This window comes from Myotis yumanensis, unplaced genomic scaffold (genome assembly GCF_028538775.1).
Source record: "Myotis yumanensis isolate MYYU_CA2020_CCGP unplaced genomic scaffold, mMyoYum1.0.hap1 SCAF_3, whole genome shotgun sequence".
Lineage (NCBI taxonomy): Eukaryota > Metazoa > Chordata > Mammalia > Chiroptera > Vespertilionidae > Myotis > Myotis yumanensis.
The window spans coordinates 148,331,328-148,355,797 of record NW_027223754.1 but is presented as its reverse complement, the minus strand read 5'-3'; the positions used below and the strand labels follow the sequence as shown (position 1 = coordinate 148,355,797).

At 43.8% G+C, this 24,470-nt stretch overlaps 1 protein-coding gene across 1 annotated transcript in view; it reads right to left on the bottom strand.

The window, feature by feature from the left end:
* Window positions 1-23,697, bottom strand: part of CPM (carboxypeptidase M) — a 73,877-nt gene extending 50,180 nt beyond the window's left edge. The window contains exon 1 of the mRNA XM_070409765.1: window positions 23,538-23,697. Within this exon, the coding sequence (XP_070265866.1) occupies window positions 23,538-23,697 (160 nt within the window). The remainder of the gene's footprint in view (window positions 1-23,537) is intronic.
* Between the last annotated feature and the right edge of the window lie 773 nt (window positions 23,698-24,470).

Here is a 24,470-nt window from a genome sequence, read left to right as displayed (position 1 = left end):
CTAATCAAATCTCTATTGCTGACTCTTTTTAACAGCTTTATTGAGATAGAATTCACACACCGTACAATTCATCCATTTAAAGTGTACAAGTCAATGGTTTTGGTATGTGTTACATTAGTTTTTAAAAATTGTGTAAATCGTACAACATAAAACTTGTCATTTTAACTATTTAAAGTATACAATTCAATAGCATTCATTAGGTAACTATCTCTTTTATTTCATACTATTATAAATAATGCTCTAGATCTATCCCTCATACATATTTTGTAGAAATGTGTTTTCTATTGGAGGGAAAACTCATCTGCTGAGGGCCAGTGATAAGAAGAACCTTGGGCTGTTTTTTTCCTGATGACTACATTATTGTTACACATGACTTTGAACCCTCGTAAAAACATAGGGAATTTTCCAAAGCAAATGCAAAAGTGGAAAAACAAAAAAACTCTTATTTTTCTATGTTCATTCACATTGTCAAGTGTAGAAATACAAGCCAATAAAAGCAAAAGATGATTTGTTACCCAGTATCTGAGTGTACATATGCTAGACCCCAGTGGAATCAGTTATCTGGTATGTGGCAGCTTATCTGTCTTTTTGCCCAACTGGCCCCTCAGAGAGAGAGACACCACCTTAATATTAGATCTGGTTTCCTACTGTGGACTTCAGTCTTATTAGAGGGTGACACTCGGCAATTCACTTAAACTCCAGTGGTCTCATGTTCCTCTTCTGAAAAATGGAGGGTCTAGCCTGGATGCTGTAGCTGGTATGGCTGTAGGTGTGCTGACAGGAATGAGGTCAGCCTAAACCTGCAGGTGTGGTGGGAGTAGGAGCCGAGCTGTGCAGACTGGGAGTTCAGGTCTGAATCTGCCAGCTACTTGTTTTAGGGCCCTGGGCAAGTCACCAGCAAGTCAGTCTCTCAAGCTGTCAGTTGGTACTTATCTTACAGGTCGCTGTGAAATTCAAGGAGATAAAGCACACATTTTTGCCTCTCCTGCGCCTGACACCAAAGATGCCCTCAGTAAACAGCAGCTTCAAGTATTTTAAACACCAAAGCATGTGGCAGTGCCACTCTTCCAGGTTGCCAAGTATCCTATTCCTGTAATAGCAATACCAGTAGCACAGACCTCTGTAGCATTTACCATGTGCCAATCACATTTTGAGCATTTAACATCTATTAACTTAGTCAACGATCTTATCAACCTGTGATGTAAACACTATTATTTCCATTTTACAAAAGAGGAAATAGGCACACAGAAGGCAAGAAGCTGGTCCAGAAACACAGTGACTAAATAGCCAAACCAGGATTTGAACCCAGAATTTGAACTCTTCAGAGTCTGCGTCCTTAACCACTATTAAACTGGCATATCATTGTTTCACAGATATCTGTGTAGTTACGGGTGTGGGTATAAATATGGCATTTCCCCCTATTCGGAAAGACCCCAATTTCAATACCTGATACCCAGACCTTTTTCTTACCACGATTTTAAAAATTAAGATTGTTTTTGCTAAGCACTCAATCTATGTTTAAAATGACTGCCAGATGATAACTTGTTTAAAGGTGGCGACAGTAAACAATGAATATAGGAAAGTGCATTTTTCCACTTCCATTGGTCACTTATGACTTTAAGATCACACCCGGATTCCTAGGAGCCTAAGATGTTTTGGAACTCAAATGCTTGGAGAGTTACCATCTCTCATAATGGACAGCACTCTGGTCCATTAGCCGACTATTTCCCTAGAGTTCCCACCTCAAAATGGAATGGTTCTCACTAGACCACATGCACTATTATACCAGCTCATGATGTGTCCCTCAGAGGAAATATAGTCTGGCCTGCTGCTGCATGGAGCATGCCCCAGTGTCGGGCAGCCTGGCATTCTGTTAATTTACCCAATGTAAAAGGTTATTCTGTTTTCGTTCTTTAACTCATTTCTAGCTCCATCTCTAGCACGCAGGGAAAAGCTTTCCGCTGCTAGCAAGTGGGACCCCCGTGGCGAGGAATGACAGTTACGTGTTAACCCGGCCATCTCACTCACAGGATGCACAGGAGTAAGGCTGGTCAGCATAGCTCAAATGCCCCTATCCTGCACCGCCATCTTCTCTTCCCAGATGTTAAGGATGCTGAGTGGAATCTGTCCTATCAATTTTGATGTCTTCCCTCAGGTGTTCTGCAGCCTTGGCATCTGAGGTATCTTACTTAGACTGTGCTCATTGGAAAACCCAAGTTCCTGATGGCCAGGTTCTGCTCCCTACTCTCCAGCTCCACCTTGTCAATCAACAGAGCCTGTGTAAGTCTGAGTCTCAGTTGTGCGGAGGGAGCTCCTCAGCCCAAGAAAACCAGTAAAGGTGGTGAAGTGTTTCTGAGCATTTTGAGATATTCAGAGAGACTGTACCTGCTCCGAGCAAAGCAAGGAAGTGGATGAGGGGAAGGTCAAGGGATCTTTTGCTCAACTCAACATACAGATGATCAGCTGAGACACTCTGCTATTTACACAAGCTCCTAGCATTCGGCTTGACATGTAGAATACATTCAATATTTTCTAATAGATACAATCTTGTTTCGATCCATTTCAGAGGGCACTGAACCTTTGTAAAGCATCACTTATACACGTCCCACAAGACTATTACGTTCCAAAAGGTGGAAACTGATACCCTGGGCACACGCCAGAGCGCCTGGCACACTGCCTAGCCTATGGCACTTCCTCGGTCTGTTCTTGCAAAGGTACCATGGTCAATGGTAGTTTTCATGCTACCCACTCCTGTTCATGGAACCTTTATATAATCAGGTCTATGTGAAAATCCAATGTAGAAAGTTAAAGTTGAGCTGCTCTGGTTTAAGGAAGGGAACCCCACACTGCCAGTCTCCTCACCCGCTCAAGTGCCCCAAGTCTCCCCAACAGAAGCCTGTAGGCTCTGGAGAGCGTTTGAAAACTGAAGGAACTGGGGCCTTGAATACTGACATACCTGGGTGTGCGTTTCCACCTCTGTCACTTTCTAGCTAAGTTGTCCTGGGCAAGTCACCTTTCCCTAAGCTTCAGTTTCCCATCTGTAAAACCGGGACAACACTACCTCATTCCCCGATGCCAGGATTTCAAATACCATGTGAAAGTCGCTAGTACACAGTAAACATTCAATAAAATGTCCAACTTCGTTACCAATCCTCAGACACCCCTTTTAATTCCTTTTAAAACATTTTCCCAAGGATAGAGAACAGAATGTCCTATGTAAACAGTTCTCTTGGGGCTGCAAATATTGCATTTCTAATGAAGAGTTACGTGAGTCAAAATATTTTCTCTATTTATCACTGTTCTTTGAACAATCCGTTTTAAAAAAGAAAACCACCATGACGATGAAAATCCTCCTAAAACGTTATATTTTCCAGTGAGCACAGACTCAGTTCCCTCCCTGCTAAGATCCATTAGAAACTGCCGTCCAGTCTTTATCCTTGTCCATATGCACAAGGGCAGTTCCCTCTCCTCAGCACACAGGGCTCCGGCTGCTTCCTGCCGCACCAGCCCACCGGGCCCCTAGGCTCCAGTCTGTTTCCCCTTTCGCTTCACCTGGAATCCCTACCCCTCACCAATCTGCCTGGTAACATTCAAAGCTCCGTTCAAGCATCAGCTTCCCTGAAAAGCCTTTCTCAACTGGACCAAGCATCCTAGAGGCCAGGCCTGTTTCAGTGCTTTTCCCACCACAGTGATGGTGCCTAAGGCTCCCAGCCTTGGTTCCTAAAGAGGAGGTCCATGTTCTCCTCTGTATCCTTCCACACAGATTCTGATAGACAACAGGAGCTCAGTAAATATGTGTTGAACAAATATGTAAATGAATTTAAAAAGACAAATTTGGGTTAATGACTCAAATCTATCAGTGACCAAGATACCATTTTGGATCCTTCATTTACTTCATCTATAAAATCGATTTGTTCTTGGCCCCAACCTGGGAATGTGAATAACATGTCACAGAGTTTTTGTATAGCTTGAAGGAGAAAAATTTGTAAAGGGCCTAGCCCGGTGCCAGGCATATAATAGGTACTCAATGAACAGGAGTTGCTTTTCTTTCATTTTCCCACCCTTGTTGCTCGTGCTGAATAGCTTACCTAGAGCATGAGACCAAGATTAAGTGCCCTCTCAGTGCTGAAATACAAGGGGTTGTATTTCATAATAATAATGTTCCAAAATTATTCTTAAGTAGAAAGTATCTGTTCCTATCTTGTGCACTGATGGTGGGAATGTAAATGGAAAACAGTATGGAGGCCTCTCAAAAAAATTTAAAACTAGAACTATTGTATGATCCAGCAATCCCACCTCTGGGTATATATCCAAAGAAAATAAACTCACTATCTCCAAGAGATTATCTACACCCCTATGTTCATTGCAGCATTATTCACAAAGGCCAAGGCATGGAAGCATGGAAACAACCAAGAGTTCATAGATGGATAAATGGTTAAGAAAGCAAATACACATACACACACACACACACAATACTTCAGCCATAAAAAAGGAAATCCTGCCATTTGCTACCATATGGATGAAACTTAGCATTATGCTAAATGAAATAAGTCAGAGAAAGACAAATACTGCATGACTTACTTACATGTGGAATCTAAAAAAGCTGACCTCAGAAACAGAGAGTAGAATGGTGGTTACCAGGGGATGGAGGGTGGGGCCAATGGGAAGGTATTGGTCAAAGGGAACAAACTTCCAGTTATAAGATGAATAAGTTCCGAGGAGCTCATGTACAGCATGGTGACCATGGTTAACAAAACTGCATTATGTGCTTAAATGTTCTTACCATCAGAACAACAAAATAATAATTATGTGAGGGAAGGATGTCTTAACTAACCTTATGATAATTTTATTATTTTTTTTTATTATTATTATTTTTTTTTAATATATTTTATTGATTTTTTTACAGAGAGGAAGGGAGAGAGATAGAGAGTTAGAAACATCGATGAGAGAGAAACATCGATCAGCTGCCTCCTGCACATCCCCCACTGGGGATGTGCCCGCAACCAAGGTACATGCCCTTGACCGGAATCGAACCTGGGACCCTTCAGTCCGCAGGCCGACGCTCTATCCACTGAGCCAAACCGGTTTTGGCAATTTTATAATACACGTGTGTATCAAATCACCACATCCTACACTTTAAGCTTACACAATTATAGCTCAACTAGAGGCCCGGTGCATGAAAATTCACACACTGGGGGGGGGGGGGGGGGTCTCTCAGCCCAGCCTGCCCCCTCTCACAGTCTGGGAGCCCTCAGGGGATGTCCTATTGATGGCTTAAGCTGCAGTCTGGCCTCCCTCTGCAGGAGGAGACCAGGCTGATCAGGGGAAGGCACCACCCCCATCAACCCACTGCTGCTGCCACTGCCGGCTGCCACAGCTGCCAAGGTGTTTTCATCAACACGGAGTCCAGTCCCTTCACCACAAAAAAAATGACAACTTTCTTTAGGCATTTTCAAGATGTCTCTTTCACAGGATACGACATTTTTCTTTCTTTTTTATCCTCACCTGAGGATATTTTTTCATTGATTTTTAGAGAACATAGAAGAGAGAGAGAAAGACAGAGAGAAATATCAATGTGAGAGGAACACTTTGATTGGTTGCCTCCTGCATGAGCCCTGACCTGGGCCCCAGCCAGGGAGGAGCCTGCAACCTAGGTACATGCCCTTGACCAGAATTGAACCCCAGAGCTTGCGGTCCGCAGGCCGAGGCTCTATCCACTGAGCAAAACCAGCTAGGGCAGGATATGATATTTCTTAGCCCCTCCAGCAGCAGACCTTCATTTTTTCCTCCAGGAGTGAGGTGGAAAAACCCTAGATCACCTTCTTGGATTCTTATTACCCAAGTTACCAAGAACACTGCAAGTGGCGTACCGGGAGTTTAGCCAATGGGCGGTCAGAAAAGGTGTTTCCTCTGCAGCTCACATGCATAGGTGGGACTGCCGGCATGCCGCGGCTGGCAGGCCCTCTTCTCTCCAGGCCTGGGCCATCCGTGGCTTGCCTTACCATACACGCAGTCCCCTCCCACCCACCTGCGCATGCAGCCTCCTCCTAAGCGGTCGTGACATTAAGGCATCCTGGAAAATTTGCATATTACCTCTTTATATAAATAGATAGATAGATAGATAGATAGATAGATACAGCTGGGGAAAAGTATCTGTTCCTAGGACTCTGGCTTTCTCTTTGAATTATAGGCTCAGTTCATATTCATCAGTTTCTGCATGGTTGGCATACACAGAATTTGTCTCCAAAATCACCGATTAAAGAACCTTGTGTGTGTGTGTGTGTGTGTGTGTGTGTGATCTGTGCTCTGTGAGGACAAAAAGAAAAGACACCATGTATAACACAGTATTGATTTAAGCAAACAACATGATCTAAGTATGGTATTTAAATCAGAACTCTTCACACTGCCTGTTCTTAGGAGCTGTTACTAGTTTTACAGATTTAATATTGAATTTTGTTGGTGCTTTGCTTTTCTCACCCTGGGGTGTTTATATTTTCTCACTTTTTTAAATCGCAGAAAAGGCTGCTTTGCCTTTTTTTTTTTTAAGGGAATCTTTATTGTGATGCAGGATGAATTATAAAATGATTGGAAAGTTTTCCACCAGAAAAATGTCCCATTTTCTGATCACCCATGAGTCCCTAGGATGATTATGGCTCCCCTTGGATGAAGCAGAAAGTCTTTAACCATGGCACAAGGTCTTCCACGATCTGCCCACCCGGCCTGTGCTCTCCCCTCCCGCCTCCTCCCCCTCTCCAGCCACCCTGAATTCCTTTTGTTCCTCAAGGGCAATATGCTCCCTCATGACCAGGTCTTTGAACATGCTATTTACTGCCTTGCTTTCTGCTTTCTCCCTCTCACCTGGCTGCTTCTATTTATCTTTTTGGCATCAGTCAGGGTAAGCCCTCCCCCTCTACAGAACCCCTCCCCTCTGCAGGGCCAATCACATCTGTATTTATTGAATGACTCTTCCACCCACCCCTCAGACTGTCAACTCCATCAGGGCAGGGGCCAATCTTTTACCTCCATATGCCTAGGCCAGCACATGCCACAAACCATATCGGGCATTCAACAAATGTGCGCTGAGGAAATTAAATCAATCCTGTCTAGACAAACACAGAAAGTAACTAACTATCCTTTGAGACATGTCACTTAACTTTATGGCTCTCGGTTTTCACTTACTGCAGCATTCAACACGGTTAACCATGCCCTCAGCAAGGAAAGAGTTAACACGTTAAGTGCCCAATCAGTCACCAGTGACTGACACTGTGCTTTCCGTCCGGAAGACAAAACAGGCTGGGCGCTTAACGTGTTAACACGGCCAGTCTGTTCTGTTCACTCCTGGCTTATCTCCGGGAACACCTGCAGTCACAGTAAGGACCCTTACCCAAACTGAGCACTCAAGTCCTGAAATGTGCACTAGTTAATGACATTACTTTGTACCCCCGAGTCAGTGGTCGGGCTGTACTGAACCGAGAGCACTAAGGTAAACATGAAGATTCATGACGTGCACCTGGTGCCTATGGTGGGCCGGCACCTGGCTGGTCGCACAGCCTTGAAGAACTCTGCACGGCCAACACTTAAATTGTCTTCCCCGGGTGGAGGCACGGCTAGAGAGAAACGTGCATTTGTGGGATCCTCACCGAGGGAGAAGAAAGCCTATGCTGACTTCTCTCATCTTTGCCTACATATAAGGTCCCCTCCCCCCTCAAAATGTATATACACTTTAACAGCTGGTAATTCATTCCATGTTCACTTCTTTTCAGGTTTAACTGATTTGAAATAATGGGTGAAGCCAACTAAGCTTTAAACAAAGAAAATTTACTCTAACGTGCCACTAGACCTTTTTTAATGGGGATATATAAAAAATAAAGTTTATGGCACAAAACCGGCAACAGCCGACGAATTGAGGGGGCACAAATACCGAACAAAATGATTCTTGATGTTTGCGATTCCACTGCTTCGAGTTATCAGCAGTGCCTGGACCAGAATGGTCATCAGTTTGAAAACAGGCATTGACACACACACAAAATTATTCATTTCTGTAGAATCTTTTAAATTTTGAAAATGAACTGTATATCACGGAAGCATGGAACAGATTGTAGAATCTCAGAGGGAAGGCGGGGGAGGGAGGGTGGGTAGAAATTTAATCAACTAAAGACCTTGTATGCATATATGCATAACCCATGGACACAGACTATAGGGTGGTAAGGTCTGGGGTGGGAGGCAGGGGCGGGGTGGAGGGGGTCAAGGGGGGAAAAGGGGGCATATGTCACACTTTCAACAATAAAAGATTATTTTAAAAAAAGAATAAAAATAAATAGATAACGAACTGTATGTCAATAAACGACGACTTTATAATCATTCATTCAAAGTGCGTATACATTTCTGGGAACACCCTGTATGTCATTATCCTGCGGTTCCTGCGCTGCATCCTTTGCTTAGTAACTCTCAGCTGGGAGTGTGACTTTATGCTGAGTCATTAGTGCTTCTGGCAGTTCCCTAGGGGGTGGTCATGGGACCCTGAAACAGCCTCCTTCTTGACCTGTGGCCCTTCCTTGATGACTGTGATACCGCGCTGTATGCTCCTGCCTCCCTGCTGACTTCCTTTCAGCCCCCTTTGCTGGCTTCTATCTCTACCAGCCTCTAAACGACATAAGGTCCTGCAGCTCTAATTCTGGCCTTTTATCTCCACGCTCTAGACTATTTTATTAGTCCCAGGGCTTTCAATATCATCTCTATGTGGCTGAATCTCAATTTTACTTCTACAGCCCAACAGCTCCCCGAGACTCCACACACACACCCACTGCCCACTGGACATCCCCATTGTATGTCTACAGTGGGGATGTCCATTGTTTGAAATAAGGATTTCAATGTTATAAAAAACTGCCTAAATCAGAGCTCTTGATTTCACTTCAAGCGTGTTCTCTTCTAGTTTTCCCCATCTGGGTAAGTAAAGCCTGATACTCTCAGTTGCCCACGCGTGAATCCTAAAGGTCATCCTAGCTTTTCAATCTTTTCCTGCCCACCCACCTTCCAATCTGTGAGCAAGTACTGTTGGTTTTATTCCCAAAACAAATCTCCAGAAGTGGGATCCCTCCACTTCTCCCCTTTTCTAATCTATATCACCATCACCATTTGCCTGGATGACTCTAATTGGATCATTCTCCCTGCCTCTATTCTGGCCCCTAAGTAATCTTCAATCTGCAGCCAAAGTTATCTTTTTTCAGACCTACATCGGACTACAGCATTCTGCTTGAAACCCTTCGATTCTATTCTCAGAACAGAATTCAAACTCTCCATGTTTGATTGGCTCCTAAGGCACTCTATGAACTGTCCCCACACACATCCCCCTCCACCCAGCACCTGTCCCCCGCTCAGTGGGCTTCAGCCCCTCTGCTTTCCTTTCTTTCTTTTTTTAAATATGTTTTATTGATTTTTTACAGAGAGGAAGGGAGAGGGATAGAGAGTTAGAAATACCGACGAGAGAGAAACATCAATCAGCTGCCTCTTGTACACCCTCTACTGGGGATGTGCCTGCAACCAAGGTACATGCCCTTGACCGGAGTCGAACCTGGGACCTTTCAGTCCACAGGCCGACGCTCTATCCACTGAGCCAAACCAGTTAGGGCCCTCTGCTCTCCTTTCTACAGAGCACAGCACACCTTTCCACCTTCGGGCCTCTGTGCTCACCGCCCGCCTCTCCACTTTGAACCAGTGGATGCTGTAGAGCCTGACAACAGATTTTGTACATTTAGAAGTACATGTTCTTAAAACTCAAAACATGACCAAACCCAATTAAATGTTTGTTAAGGCTAGAACGAGGTATTTTCCCAACTTATCTTTCTGCTTCTTCATAAACAGAAGGGAACTCACCAGTAACAAATGATAAACCCGCTAGGCTTATCTCTAGTACAGTAAGACTATCCCTCTGAGCTCCTACGGGTAACAGAAAAAAAACAAAAGTGTTCCCCAGGGGAGCAACCTATATCTGAAATTTAACTCCATGTGCACATAGTGTTATTATTAAGGTATAAATAAATTTCTCTAAATAAAACTGATGGCAAAGCTCCTGTGGAATTACCACATGTTAAAATGACCTGTGCCCCGCGTCCCAGGTCTCTACACTTTCACAGAGTGAATACCCCACATACACATTAAGAGGATTTTAGTGGTTGGGCTCAACCGAGTTACCAACAATGGCAAGAGAGTGGATACTTAATAGGGCCTGAAAATTAAAGTTAAGATACCTTCAACAGTCTATCTACATGTGTCTTCCCCAAACCTGCGTGTTTCTGAACCACTCACAGCAAGAATGATTAAGCAAGCCGACTGCCTTCATCTTAAACCTGTACAACATTCCTGAGTATGGAGAGAGAGAGAGAAAGAAAAAAAAGACTTAAAATTGAGGGGCTTCAGATCTGTTTAACTTTTTTGGGGGGAAAGTCTTCATCACATGAAGAAAGAGAAAGGCTTTTTTCTTTTTAGAACTCCAAATAAAATTATTTGGAGAATTATTCTTGTGCTGTTCAAATAAAACCAGGGATATTTACTTAAACTCTGCTTAACAGAGGTGTGTGTATATCCTCTATTTACTCTCTCTTCCTTAGAGACATGTTTGGTTAGGTTTGGGGGGCTGCGGGGGAGGAAAGAACCACTTCAGACCTGTCAGTGAACAGCTGAATGAGGCCCTTTCCTGCCTGAGACACACCAACTTCCCTGCTGCCTCCTCCTCCACTCCTGGAGCGTACTGAGCTGTGGCATAATGAGTCCTCCACGTCTACCTCTCCAAGTTATCCTATTACTGACCATAAAATAGCTGCAGCCAAAAAGTTTACATTGCCAAAAAACAAGTTCATTTTCTTGAGAGACTGAAGTACTTACTACCTACGATATGTGTCACTAGTAAAGTTATATATAAAGTTACACACAGCATATGTAACTATATAGAAATATACATAGAGATACACATCCTATACAATATACTTATACAATATAACATATTATATACTACTAGAGGTCTAGTGCACTGATGGGGTCCCTCAGCCTGGCCTGCGCCCTCTTGCAATCCGGGACCCCTCAGGGGATGTCGGACTGCTGGTTTCGGCTGGATCCCCGCAGGCCAAGCTGCGCTGCCGCAGCTGTGCTTGCCAGCCGTGAGCCCGGCATCTGGAGCCCATCGGTCAGCTCCCACTGTGGGAGTGCACTGACCACCGGGGGCAGCTCCTGCGTTGAGCGTCTGCCCCCGGTGGTCAGTGTGTGTCATAGCAACCAGTCAACCAGTCGCTTAGGCTTTTATATATATAGATACTGTATAAAAGCATATGTGCATTCATGTTTCACTTGCCACATATAGAAAATCTCTTCAACTTTGACCCGTAGAGTGCGTGTTACATATAAGCACATATTGGTCTTGAGTACAAAGATGGGCAGAGCCTGGTCCCTGCTCTCCAGGTGCAACGTATAGATGGAAGATGCTCGGGAAGAGGAGCGCGGGATTCTAACTCTGCCCCGGGGACTAGGAAAAGGCTTCCAGGAGGAGGTGCCATTTACAAATAAGCCTCAATTAACTGAGTAAATGATCAAATCGTCTGTCACAGCCACACCTGCTGTGTTCATAATACACCTGTGCACTTTGTCAGAAAGGCGTCTTAGGTATGCATTTGGGTAACTGTCCGTTCCTGTGACGTAGCTACGCTTCATAATGTAGGTCTAGTTTCCTCAGAGAGATTCCTGTCAGAGAAAGTAAAAAACTTGGAAAGCAACTAATTGAAAGCTCTTTGTTTAAACAAATAGAAGAGTTACTTAGGTGGTTTCGTCTGGTGAGCTCAGCGATAGGGTAAACCCTCCAAATATGTGAGCGCTGTTGTTAATGCCTGCATACCCCACCAAAAAGGCCGTTATCTGTAGCTCTGGGTAAATTCATGATAAGTCTGTGGGGCCAGTTTGAAGGCAACGTGTTTGAAGTTGGCCACACTTTTCCTGACGCAGTGAAGACTAAGCCCTCCGGTGTGAAGTTACGTATGTGAAAGGTCACAGGCTAGAAATTTTGTGCTTTAATTTAAACACCTGACACGCGGCGATAAGAAACATTTTGAATGTGCAATCCATGTCTGTTTTATTTTAACACATACTCAAATGAGGACTTACAAACCGCTCAGTGAACTGCTATACTGCATTCCATCGAACTGCTAAGAAGTTAGGGAGCATATCGATGGTTTCAAATCACTAGATAGGAAGAGTTCATTTAATCCCCTCCCCCTCACCCAAAAGCATGTTGGTATTTAATATAATATTTTTTAAATTTTTTACTTTAAAATTATTTCTTTACTTTCTTGCTTTGTACTCTTAGAGAAAGGGAAATTCTAACTATGCAAACGAAAAGAAGGAAACAGCTAATGGTGGTTATCATCTCTCAACTCCAGACCCTGCCGTCACCACTGTTACCTCCAGACACACATGTTCGCTGATTAAGAACAGAAACCAAACACCTTTGGACGCTGCTACGTAAATGTGCAGTGGGTCCCGACCAGCTCTCTCTGTGATTGTGGACTAACAGTTCCTAACCTATCAGTCTATGTCCAATATTTTACAACTTTCCCTTCACCATGCTGGCATTAAGTGCATAGAAAATATAACATATTTATAAACATAATTTTGAAAAGATCAATTTAATGTTCAAGCTGTATATAAAGGAGAAATAAAAGGAAGGCAACTTATAATAAAAAATGATATCAGTATGCAAAAATTTGGGCATGGTCCAGTAGACATGATGAAAAAATCAGATGCTCTGCATATAAACATAACCAATGCACACAGACACTAGGGGGTGGGGGAGACCTAGGGGTGGGGGAGGCCGGGGGGAGGTCAATGGGAGGGAAAGGAGACATATGTACTACTATTTGTAATACTTTAAACAATAAAAAAAGAAAAGAAAGGGGCACTAGATTAAAAGTGAAAAAAAGAAAAGAAAAATCAGATGCTCATATCTATATGATCCTCCCTCTGTATGGTGGGTGATTGGTTCCAGGACTCCTGAGGATAACAAAATCCAAGAATTCTCAAGCCCCTTATATAAAATGGTGTAATATTTGCATATAACCTACATATTCTCCTAAATACTTTAAATCATCTCAAGATTATTTATAATACTTAATACAATATGAATGCTGTGTAAATAGTTGTTTAAGGAATAATGACAAGAAAACAAAAGTCTGTATATGTTCAGTACAGATGCAGCCATGGTAGGCCTAACTATGCAGTACACATCAGCAACAATGTAACTCCCCCCCGCACCACCACCACCACACACCACTGAATATTTTTGCTCTGCAGTTGGTTGAATCCAGGAATGCAGAACCCGATAATAAGGAGGGCTGACTATTCCTGAGAATCACGGTGAATGCATCTATTACAAATGCAGGCTAATTCAGCTGTATGGTCACTGGTGTCAGAATTTTATGAATGTGAAATACCTCTCAGTCAAGTTCAGAGAAAAACAAAAATCAAAATTTTCCTTTTTATCTAGTTAGATTCCTGAAAAGTTTAGTATATATTAAGGTTGTGGGGGGGAAATATTTTTGTGTTTGTACATAAAACAGAGTATGGTTTTCAGCTCAGGTCATTGTAAGCTGGTCTTTCCTCTATGGAGGGCATTAAAAAAATGTAGGGGGCCATTTTTCACTATGCATGTGCCTTGCTATTCTGTGCCTTGCTAACAAGATCAGGAGGATACATCAAGGAATGAACCTCCTACTCATGTGGCCTAAAACTCCTCTCAATTCCCAAAGGTCCCTCTAGGGGGGGCTACTGCTCTTAATGAGAACCACTGTTTTCAGAAGAAGGCAGTTTGTTGGATGGTGTTCTGTCTGTCCTGTGGGTGTGTAAACCAGAACCTCTGCCTTCTGTCTCACAATCCAAAAGTTTTGCATTTAGAAAAAAATTAGGTTTATAAAAAAAATGGAATTCAAACTGCTTTGGATGAAACTGTGAATACCAAAAAGGGTTCAAGAAATTCCACAGATCACTCACAAAAAACAAAAACAAGCCCTAGCCGGTTTGGCTCAGTGGTTAGAGTGTTGGCCTGTGGACTGAAGGGTCCCAGGTTCGATTCTGGCCAAGGGCACATGCCCGGTTGCGGGCTCGATCCCCAGTAGGGGATGTGCAGAAGGCAGCCGATCAATGATTCTCTCTCATCATTGATGTTTCTGTCTCTCTCTCCATCTCCGTTTCTCTCTGAAATCAATAAAAATATACTTAAAAACAAAACACAAACATTTAATATAGGCTTTTGCTTGGATGATAGAAGATACTTGTCAACTTTTTCAGAATCACAGGGGTTAGGGGCAAGATGTGTAGAAGAGGGTAGGCAATAAAAGATAACGAGAAAATTTTCTCTACAGCAAAGAGATTTAAGGGTTTATTCACTATTGGCACAAGACAGACTAGCTCCAATCACCACTTCTGTCATTTACAAACTATAAACAATTCATTTTTATCTCAGTTCTTCACATGTTACTATGGGGGTAATGATGGTATTTCATACTATCATGAACATGATTAAGTGAAACATAAATGTAAAGTGCCAGGCAAATAGTAAAATCACTTGATGTTTGTTGGCTGTCATTATTTTTCTTTGAAGTTTCAAATGCCACTTGTATCTAGACTATTTCTGTTTAGATATATTTGAGATTTGAAATAAAAATGGCCCTAGCCAGTTTGGCTCAGTGGATAGAGCATTGGCCTGTGGACTGAAGGGTCTGGGGTTCAATTATGGTCAAGGGCACGAACCTTGGTTGCAGGCTCTTCCCCGTTCTGGGCCCTGGTCAAGGCGCACTCAGGAGGCAATCAATCAATATGTTTCTCTCACATCAATATTTCTCTCTGTCTTTCCCTCTCTCTTGCAGTCTCTCTAAAAATCACTGGAAAAATATCCTCAGGTGAGGATTAAAAAGAAAATGGTTACTAGGTATAAGCACAGAGGATATTCTGTCTCAATTTTCTCTTTTAAATTATACTACAAACAGGATAAATCTAAATCATCCTATATTATAAAAGCCCAGCAACTATAACGGCAGAATGACCAGAACGACTGCCCGACCAGTCACTATAAGTTGCACTGACCACCTCTTGGTCCCTTTCCCCAACCGGCAGGCTCTGATTGCTGGCGGCGAACGGGGACCTGGGGTGGGTGGCGGGGGATGTGGGTGGTACCAGGCCAAGGCCCCTGCCCAGCTGGTCGCCCCACACACAGAGGGCAACTGGCGGCAGGGGTGGGGCCGGCGAGTGGGCGGAACGCCGACCTCTCAGTCCCTCCCCTGGCCGTCAGGCTCCCATCACCAGATGGGGAACAGGGAACTGGGGTGGGTGGCAGCTGGGGGCGGGACTGGCAAGCAGGCAGACCGGCCAACGTCTTGGTCCCTCCCCCAGCCCACAGGCTCCGATTGCCACTGATGGTGAACAGGGAACCGGAGTGGGTGGTGGTGGGGGGCGGGGCCAGCTGCGGGCAGCTGGGGAAGATGGCCCTGATCGCAGGCTAGGCCTGGGGACCGTACCCATGCTAGATTTCGTGCACCGGGCCTCTAGTTTCCTTATAAGAAAAGAAAAAGAGCAGTGTCTTTAAAAAAAACAAACCTGAATAATTATAAAACAAGGCCAATATCCAAAAAGATGTTTCAGGGGGAAAATTTGCATTTCAAGTTAAACAAGGGGAAAGACTTGCTAAATCAGTGTAACTTTAAATCACAAACATGTGTATTACAGCTGCAATTCCTAGATTTTAGTAGTTTTCTTGATATTCATTCCTCAATATGTCCCGATCTTTTACATCACAAAGAGCATTTATACAGGATCTCAAGCAAACTGGCTTTGTGACCACACTTGAGAAATGAGGATCACATTAAACTAAGTGTTGTGGCAAAATTTAACACACATGCCCCACCCGCCTAGAACAAATCGTCAGCCAAAATCTACACAGTTGAGGGCAGTAGACAATGAGAGATCAGTGTATGTGAACACAGTACGTGTCTCTTAGGGGTAGGAATCTAAGTCAAATCTTGGGAGGCTTTTGAGCATCTGAAATTGTATAAAGATTCCTGGCAGAGGAATGAAATAAATATCTGTTCAATGGATACATGAAGGTGAGAGCACTTGGGGAGGAAAGCATGAGAAATAAATTCTTCCTTACACATTAAACACAATGAAAAATTGATAGTACAGTAATCTTCCATCATCATCATCATCATCATCACCTCAGCACAAGATCTATCCTCTTAGAAATTGTTAAGCATATACTCCAGTATTACTAAATATAGGCACTATGTTTTACAGTAGATCTTTAAGATGTATTCATCGTATATAACCAAAACTTTTGTACCTTTTGACAAATACTACAGTAATCTTTCAAACCATTAAGGCCAGTATTGATTTATGAGTGGTATAAGATTTAGAGTTGTTTTTTTCTTAGCATACATTTCTCCTGAGATTATAAATCAATACAATCCTTTTGGAAGGCAATTTGGTTACATGTATCAAATACATAAAACTGCTTAAGACCCAGTAATTCCCTTTTTGGAAATGTATCCCTAATAGCAGCTAATGTATCCCCAACAGTAGCTCTTACGTAGTGCTTATTATGTGCCAGGAGTTACTCTAACAACCCAGGGTCACACTGCCTACAAAGTAAAGAATCTAGAAGTTGAACTTGGACTCTTTGGTTCCAAAGCCTGTGCTCTGTCAACTTTTGCTGTCTTAGCTACAAAGATGTTCACTATGGCATTGTTTATAATAGGAAAAGTTTAGACGCAAACTAAAAGCCCATCAGTGGGGTATGAGTTAAATAGGCAATAGTACATCTATCGATAGGACACAAAGCAGGTATCAAAAATCAAGTTTTCTCCCGGCCGTCGTGGCTCTGTGGTTGAGCATCGACCTGTGAACCAGGAGGTCACAGTTCAATTCCTGGTCAGGGCACATGCCTAGGTTGCAGGCTCTATCCCCAGTAGGGGGCATGCAGGAGGCAGCCAATCAATGATTCTCTCTCATCATTGGTGTTTCCATCTCTTTCTCCCTCTCCCTCCCTCTCTGAAATCAATAAAAATATATATTTTTTAAAATACCAAGTTTTCTAGATAACATGTTTTCATGGACAAACAAGATGTGTGGCTCAGTGGGAGAGGGGAAGGCACGTGTTATCTTTGGATGGTGAGATTTTAATTTTCTTTTTTGGTGTTTTGTTGTATCTTCCAAATTTTCTAAATGAACTTGAATTTTTGTACCCAGAAAAATATTACTAAGAAATTTCTCTCGCCCTAGCTGGTTTGGCTCAGTGACTAGAGCATCAGCTTGTGCACTGAAGGGTCCCGGGTTCGATTCTGGTCAAGAGCTGATGCCGGGGTTGCTAGCTCGATCCCTAGTAGGGAGTGTGCAGGAGGCAGCTGATCAAGATTCTCTCTCATCACTGATGTTTCTATCTCTCTCTCCCTCTCCCTTCCTCTCTGAAATCAATAAAAATATTTTTTTAAAGAAATTTCTGTCTAGATCAGCACAGCCCATCAAAATATAGTTACATATGTAATTTAAACTGCTCTAGTAACCATAACCACATTAACAAAGGTAAAAAGAAACAGATGAAATTGTGTTTCTTATTTAAACTACATATTAAAATATTATCATTTCAATATTTAATCTATATAACCTATTAATGGAGTAATTTACTTTTCTGTGCTAAGTCTTCAAAGTGACTTCAGGGCATCTCAGTTTAGTACAGTCACATTTCAGCTGCTCAATTACCAAGTGGCGAATGGGTAGTGTAATGGACAACACAGCTACAGGTCTTTGGCGGAAGCTGCACTCTCACATCAGATGTGCCCAAACCACGGACCTAAAACCCTTCACTCACAGCCTCCGTGGACATGTAACCATCTACATCCGTGTCAAGCTGCTTCTTTAAAGAGAAAAGACGAGCTTGGGCGACAGGTGAAGCTGAGTTTGAACCCTCCCTCTAACACTTGTCAGCTGTGTCATTTTCAGCACGTTAACTTCTCTGTGTCTCATTTGACCCGCTCTATAAATGAGGATAATGCCTACTTTCAGTTGTTGAGATTGAAATAATGTATTAAAATACCTAATACATAGAAAACACTTGATAACAGAGATTTTTATTATTACCCCTTGACCTTTGCAACCTTCCTTAATCAGATAAAAGGTCCCAGAACTAATTTTTTTTTTGGGGGGGGGGGGGGGTGGTAGTGTGAAGAGCCAAGCAGTGGGAACCCACAATAAATACATTTGTATTTTAAAGCAGGCTACCTGATGGCAAGGAACAAATGGCACGCATCTTTGATTGCTTCACACAGTACCTGCCCAGCAAATATTCATTAAGTAAACATAGATTACTGAGTATGTACCAGGTATCCGGCTACACAAGGGGCATTAGGAATTTTTAAAAAGGGGCGGGGAGAGAAGCTTCCTTAACTGAATGGAGGGATGAACCAATGACCATTGTACTTTTACTGATTTTTCCCAACTCACTTGCCAGGTTGTTTTGCTTGTTTGTTTTGAGTTGCTTCTCTCGTTTCATGTAGATTTTCTTTTACTATGGCATTAGGTAGTGGGGTTTCTCCAAAAGATTCAACTGAAATATGGTCAGTCTACTATGTCTGAATCTAGGTGAAGGGTATACGTGCATTCAACTTTGTGTGGTTTTCAAACACTTCAAAATTAAAAACTGAAAAATATAACAGAAGTCAATTCTTATGACATGCATCAATGGTTTTATAACATCACTGTTTATTTAAAAAAAAAGATCAGAAACTATACTGATGCCCGAAAAAGGTGAATGACTAAGAAAATCCAGATAACCAAATGTATAAAATACTATATAGCAACCAATTCACATCTGCAGATTTTGTCAATTCATAAAAATATGCAATGAAATAATGAGAAGGGGGGGGTGGCAGAGTAGAATCCATTACAACAATGAAAATATATAAAATATGCATTTACAAAAATAAAAAAATGTATTTGGTGAGGTAGGAATATTACTTCCCCTTCTGGGTAGGTTGCCCATGTTCATAACAGAAAAAGAAAAAATAAACATCACGTATAATAGATCCTGTTTGCTAAGTAAACTTATCTTACACTAGAGGGCAGATTGGCCGGGAGAAACTGCCTATCTAGTGAAGAGCGCCAACAAAGGAGCACTGTCCTTAATGCCCCCACTAACACGCAGAGAGGCTGCGGCCGCGGCCACGGACTCCCAGCTACCAGTGTGTAGGTTCACTTGGAATCCAAGAGCAGATTTGGGGTTTTTCTCAAGCTGAGTGAATTACTCAGAACATACTCAGTGCAAACGTTTGGCCGCCAGTGTCAGATGTTCTCTTCACAGGATAACTCCTCAGTTCTTTAACCACAGGAACTCGTATAACAAACAACAACACCAACAGAAAGCCTGCTGGTCCTGTCACTGGAGAGACAAGAAGATCTTCGTTCTTGTTTTCTTGCGGGAAAGATCTCAGTCAAGAGACAAAGTGTACACAAGCAGGCAAGAATTTATTGAGCGCAGCAAAAATATACTCAGGAGAGTGAAACAAGGAAGGGCATAGAGCAGCGGTTCTCAACCTGTGGGTTGCGACCCCTTTGGGGGTCGAACGACCCTTTCACAGGGGTTGCCTAAGACCATCGGAAAACACATATATAATTACATGTTGTTTCTGTGATTAATCACTATGCTTTAATTATGTTAATTTGTAACAGTGAAATTGGGGGTCACCACAACATGAGGAACTGTATTAAAGGGTCTCGGCATTAGGAAGGTTGAGAACCACTGGCCTAGAGGAAGCAACAGGAGAGCCCAGGCTGGGCTGCCTTGGCTCACTGGGAAGTCAGAGAACAGGGGGCCTTGGAGACAGGTTCAAGGGGCTAGCCCTGGATTAGCTGCTGCTCCCCATTGCTCCCTGGTTGCAAGTATCATAGGGTCCCTTAGAGATTAGCAGATAAGTGGGAGGTGGGGGGAGGGAATGGCACGGGCATGCTCCTCGGAGGGTGAGTGCCCTGGGACCTTCACTTTTAGGGGTTTTAAAAGCTGAGTGTTGCCTGGGTTTCGGGCTCAATCCCCAGTAGGGGACATGCAAGAAGCAGCCAATCAATGATTCTCTCTTACCATTGATGTTTCTATCTCTCCCTCTCCCTTCCTCTCTGAAATCAACACAAATATTTAAAAAAATAAATAAAGGCCGAGTGTTTAGACGAGGTCTTAGGGGCAGATCAATAGAATATTCATCAGCTTTATGCTGAGGTACCAAAATGAGATTTAGTCTCTTAATTTGTCTGTCCTTGGGTGTGGTTGGAAAATGGCACTACTTGGATTTCTGTTATCTGTCTCCCTGAGTAGGGCTATTTAAACTATTTACTCTCTGGTTGGGGAGGAGAAGTGCAAACCATTTACTCTTAAGTGTCCTTGGTTTAAGGAAGATAAGATTTATTAGGTGGCTGCAAACTGCTGCTTAAGTAACTTAGTTTCCCAATTCTGTTTGTCCTGGAATTTTCCTAGCTTCTTACTATTCTATAATAGTCTATGGTCTGGTATCACACAGGACAGATCAAAATAGCTGGCTTGCATTAAGAGACTCCCCAGCTTTTTTTTTTTTTTTTAATATATATTTTATTTATTTCTTACAGAGAGGAAGGGAGAGGGATAGAGAGTTAGAAACATCGATGAGAGAGAAACATCAATCAGCTGCCTCCTGCACATCTCCCACTGGGGATGTGTCTGCAACCCAGGTACATGCCCTTGACCAGAATCAAACCTGGGACCTTTCAGTCTGCAGGCCGACACTCTATCCACTGAGCCAAACCGGTTTCGGCGAGACTCCCCAGCTTTCAAGAACACTTTGTGCTTGAAGAAATAAGAACTTACCAAATCTAGTACTTAATCCAGTATTAAAATTAACAACATCCCTCTCACCTTGTGGTTTAAATGATGACCAAACAATGACTCAAGCTAGCTGTGGTCTGAATTTTCTTTATTAATATAATTAGTATTCTTAGGTCTTCTAAAATTGTCCTTCTCTAACCTTAGGGGAAATGATTTCAAAAGGTTGAATACATATGCTGATTCAAGATATGCTTTCTCATGCATCCTACCTCTATAATTTTGGATTACAGAGCAATTCTAGCACCAACTCTTTTGGCAATGTTGTTTTAAAACAAAGGCACTATTATACACATAAGCCCAGGATTTTTATTTATATTTTGCATTGCACATGAGCAAAATGTATGTAATACTTCTTTAATATAAACCTTGGGGGGAAGGAATAAGAATAGGGTCATTAAGGGACTCCCAAGGGCTGAAAAGCTCAGAGTAAAACCTAGGTAGGGTTTGAAGATACAAAATTGAGATCCAAACTGTTGTAGGCATTAGACCAGCGGTTCTCAACCTGTGGGTCTCGACTCCTTTGGGGGTCAAACGACCCTTTCACAGGGGTCGCCTAAGACCATCGGAAAACACATATATAATTACATATTGTTTTTGTGATTAATCACTATGCTTTAACTATGTTCAATTTGTAACAATGAAAATACATCCTGCATATCAGATATTTACATTACGATTCATAACAGTAGCAAAATGACAGTTATGAAGTAGCAACGAAAATAATTTTATGGTTGGGGGTCACCACCACATGAGGCACTGTATTAAAGGGTCGCGGCATTAGGAAGGTTGAGAACCACTGCATTAGACATACATGAGCAGAGCAAGAACAATGAGCCGAGTACAGAAGGTCATGGGGATGGAAAGCCTCAGGTGCCTAGTGGACAGTCACTGGGAGGGAGGGACCTTGCCCCCAGGGTAACTTTTCCTCCCCTATGGAAGGTCAGGAGCTTGGGCCCTCTGACCTTTCCTCCCCAGAGATAACATCTATGCCTCAGTTGTCAGGATCAGATAAGCGACACAAACAGCCCCGTCAGAACCACCTGCATTGAGTAATGACCACCCGCCCTAGTGCCGGCCAATCAGTGTGGAGACCACAACCCCGAAAGGACACACCTGGAAAACTGCTGAAAATTCTATTAAGATCTCCCCTTGGGACCTCCCCTAAAATATCCACCCTTAAAACCTTAGGACCAAGGACCCAGGGCTCTCTGGCCCTTGGGAGCACACGCCGGCCTTTCTGTTCCCTTCCCTTCCCTCTTCTCCTCCTCGCCCCCGGCCTGTTACCATTAGCCCCTTCACTCCCAAGCTCCCAGGGCCCTTCCTTTAGCTCTATAACTTGATTCCTGAGCCCATTTCTTCTAGGAATTCCTGTTTCTACCTCTGTACTTTACCCCATAAATGTTCTCTTACAGTGTGGGTCTTGCTCTGAATTCTTTCCTAGCCAGAACCTAAGTACGGAGGTTGCTGAACCCAGGTTTGGCCTCACCCACCAGTCAGACACCTGGTGCTGGTTCCTGCTGCCCACAACAAAACTGCATAAACTTGACAATCTTTTGATTTAAGGGTCAAGTTTTCTTGGTAATCTCTTTGTAGGTACCAGTACAATAAAAGGGGATTAAGAAGTAATATCTACCCTGGACACAGACGATGGTGTGGTGAGCGCCTGGGGGTGGGGGTGGGGGTGGGGAAGGGATGGGAGTGGGCTGGAAGAGGTTAATGAGGGGAAAAGGAGGACCTATGTAATACTTTCAACAATGAAGATTAAAAAAGAATAGGCAATAACATTATTTATCTTGCCCCCAAATGTCCGAGCCCTGAAGTACTGATCTCAGAGCCAATCCTGGTTGTAAAACTTATCAACTGGGTGACCTGGGGCAAAATCCTTAATATCTTTATGATTCAACATCCCTGTCTATAAAAATGACAACTACTTAATATAAAGTTATATATTTATACTTAACATATAGTTTCTAAATTAAATCACGAAAGCAATGAAACCACAGACGTGAATGCAGAGGCAGTGCCAATCACTACTAACGTATTTCTTATCCAGCAACTGTCTTATTCAAATGGATAATTATAAAAACAGCCTTTAACAGTGTCAGAGCCACTTTTTTTTTTTTTTGCACTTTAAGCATTTGGGCTAATTATACAAGACATAGAAATCTCACCAACAGAACTGCACTGTTTCAGTTTAAAAGAGACCTTTAGACTTGATACTAACAGTCCGAGTCATATTTAAAGAAGTCAACTAAAAGGGAAACCTGAGATGGACTTCCTTGGCAGCTTATCTACAAAAGGAACCGAAATACACACCCCAGCCAACCAATGTCTGCAAGATCCAAAATGACAGAACACCATCCACTCCTAGGACTGAATGACTCCGAATGACGGCGGAGACATTCAGCAAAACTCAGGTCGTCCTATTGCTACTCCTCTAACAAGATAAAATTACACAACACACAAAAGCACAAGGCCACCACACGCAAGGCAGTGGTGCACCCGCCTGGAGCTCCTCAGCAGCTTCATAGCGCGGGGTCCCGAAGCTAAGGTCTATGTATTAAATGAAAGCAAGGTTTGGAAAGGCGCACGAGACGGACCCTACCTTTCACAGACTTCCCAATACTGTGTAAGTGAGTGATAGAACTGTAGTTTTGGGCAACATTCTTCATAAACGTTTCCATCTCTTCCTGGTGGTGGTAGCTGAAATCCAGCGCGGCCACCAAAGGCAGCAGCAGCCCTAGCCAGAGGCGGGCGAAGTCCATGTTCTAGAGATGAATAAAAAGGATAATCAAGCTGAGACCCCGCAAGGAAGGGGATGGGGCCGGTGGGGAGCTGGTGTGCACGTTACTAGCCCGGGGCACTGACAGTCTAGCGTCAGATCTCCCGACACTACCGTTCCCTGCTGCCTAAGGAGGCAAAAGTTGGAAGCAACACCTTCGGGAGTTAGTGCAGCCGGAACACGGGCACAGCCTGGGGTGCCTTCCATCCCGCCACCCGCTCCTCCCTCTCCTCCCCGCGTCTCCGCTGCGGGTCGGCGCCCGGCAGCTGCGGCAGCTGCACCAGCTGCACCAGCTGCACCGGCTGCACCAGCCGCGCGCGCCCTCAGCCTCACCCCGGCTCCGCGCACACCTCCACCCGCCCGCGGCGCGGCGCGGGGCCGGCGATTATAGCCCGGCCAGGGGGCGGGCGCACTCAGGACCCGCCCCTGTCGCCTGACTGACGTCCCGCCGGCCCATTCAGGCGCCCTGGGTCCCTCGGAGGCGGGGCCGAGATGCGCCTCCCGGGCTCCTCCGCCTACTCCGCACCTGGACGAGCCAGCGCCGGGCAGGGCTGTGCGGGTAGGCGGCGGTCTCAGGCTTTGCCTCTGCTCCCACTGCCGCTGCTGGGATCCCGGGCGCTCCGGCGTTTAGTGTCTCCAGCTGCTGCAAGTTTGGAGATGTTAAAAGCCCGGCCGGCTTCCCGCGCTGGGTTTCGGGGGCCGGCGCGCCCCCAGCTCACCTGGAGCGGCGGGAGGCGCCCCGCGAGCTCCGGGTTC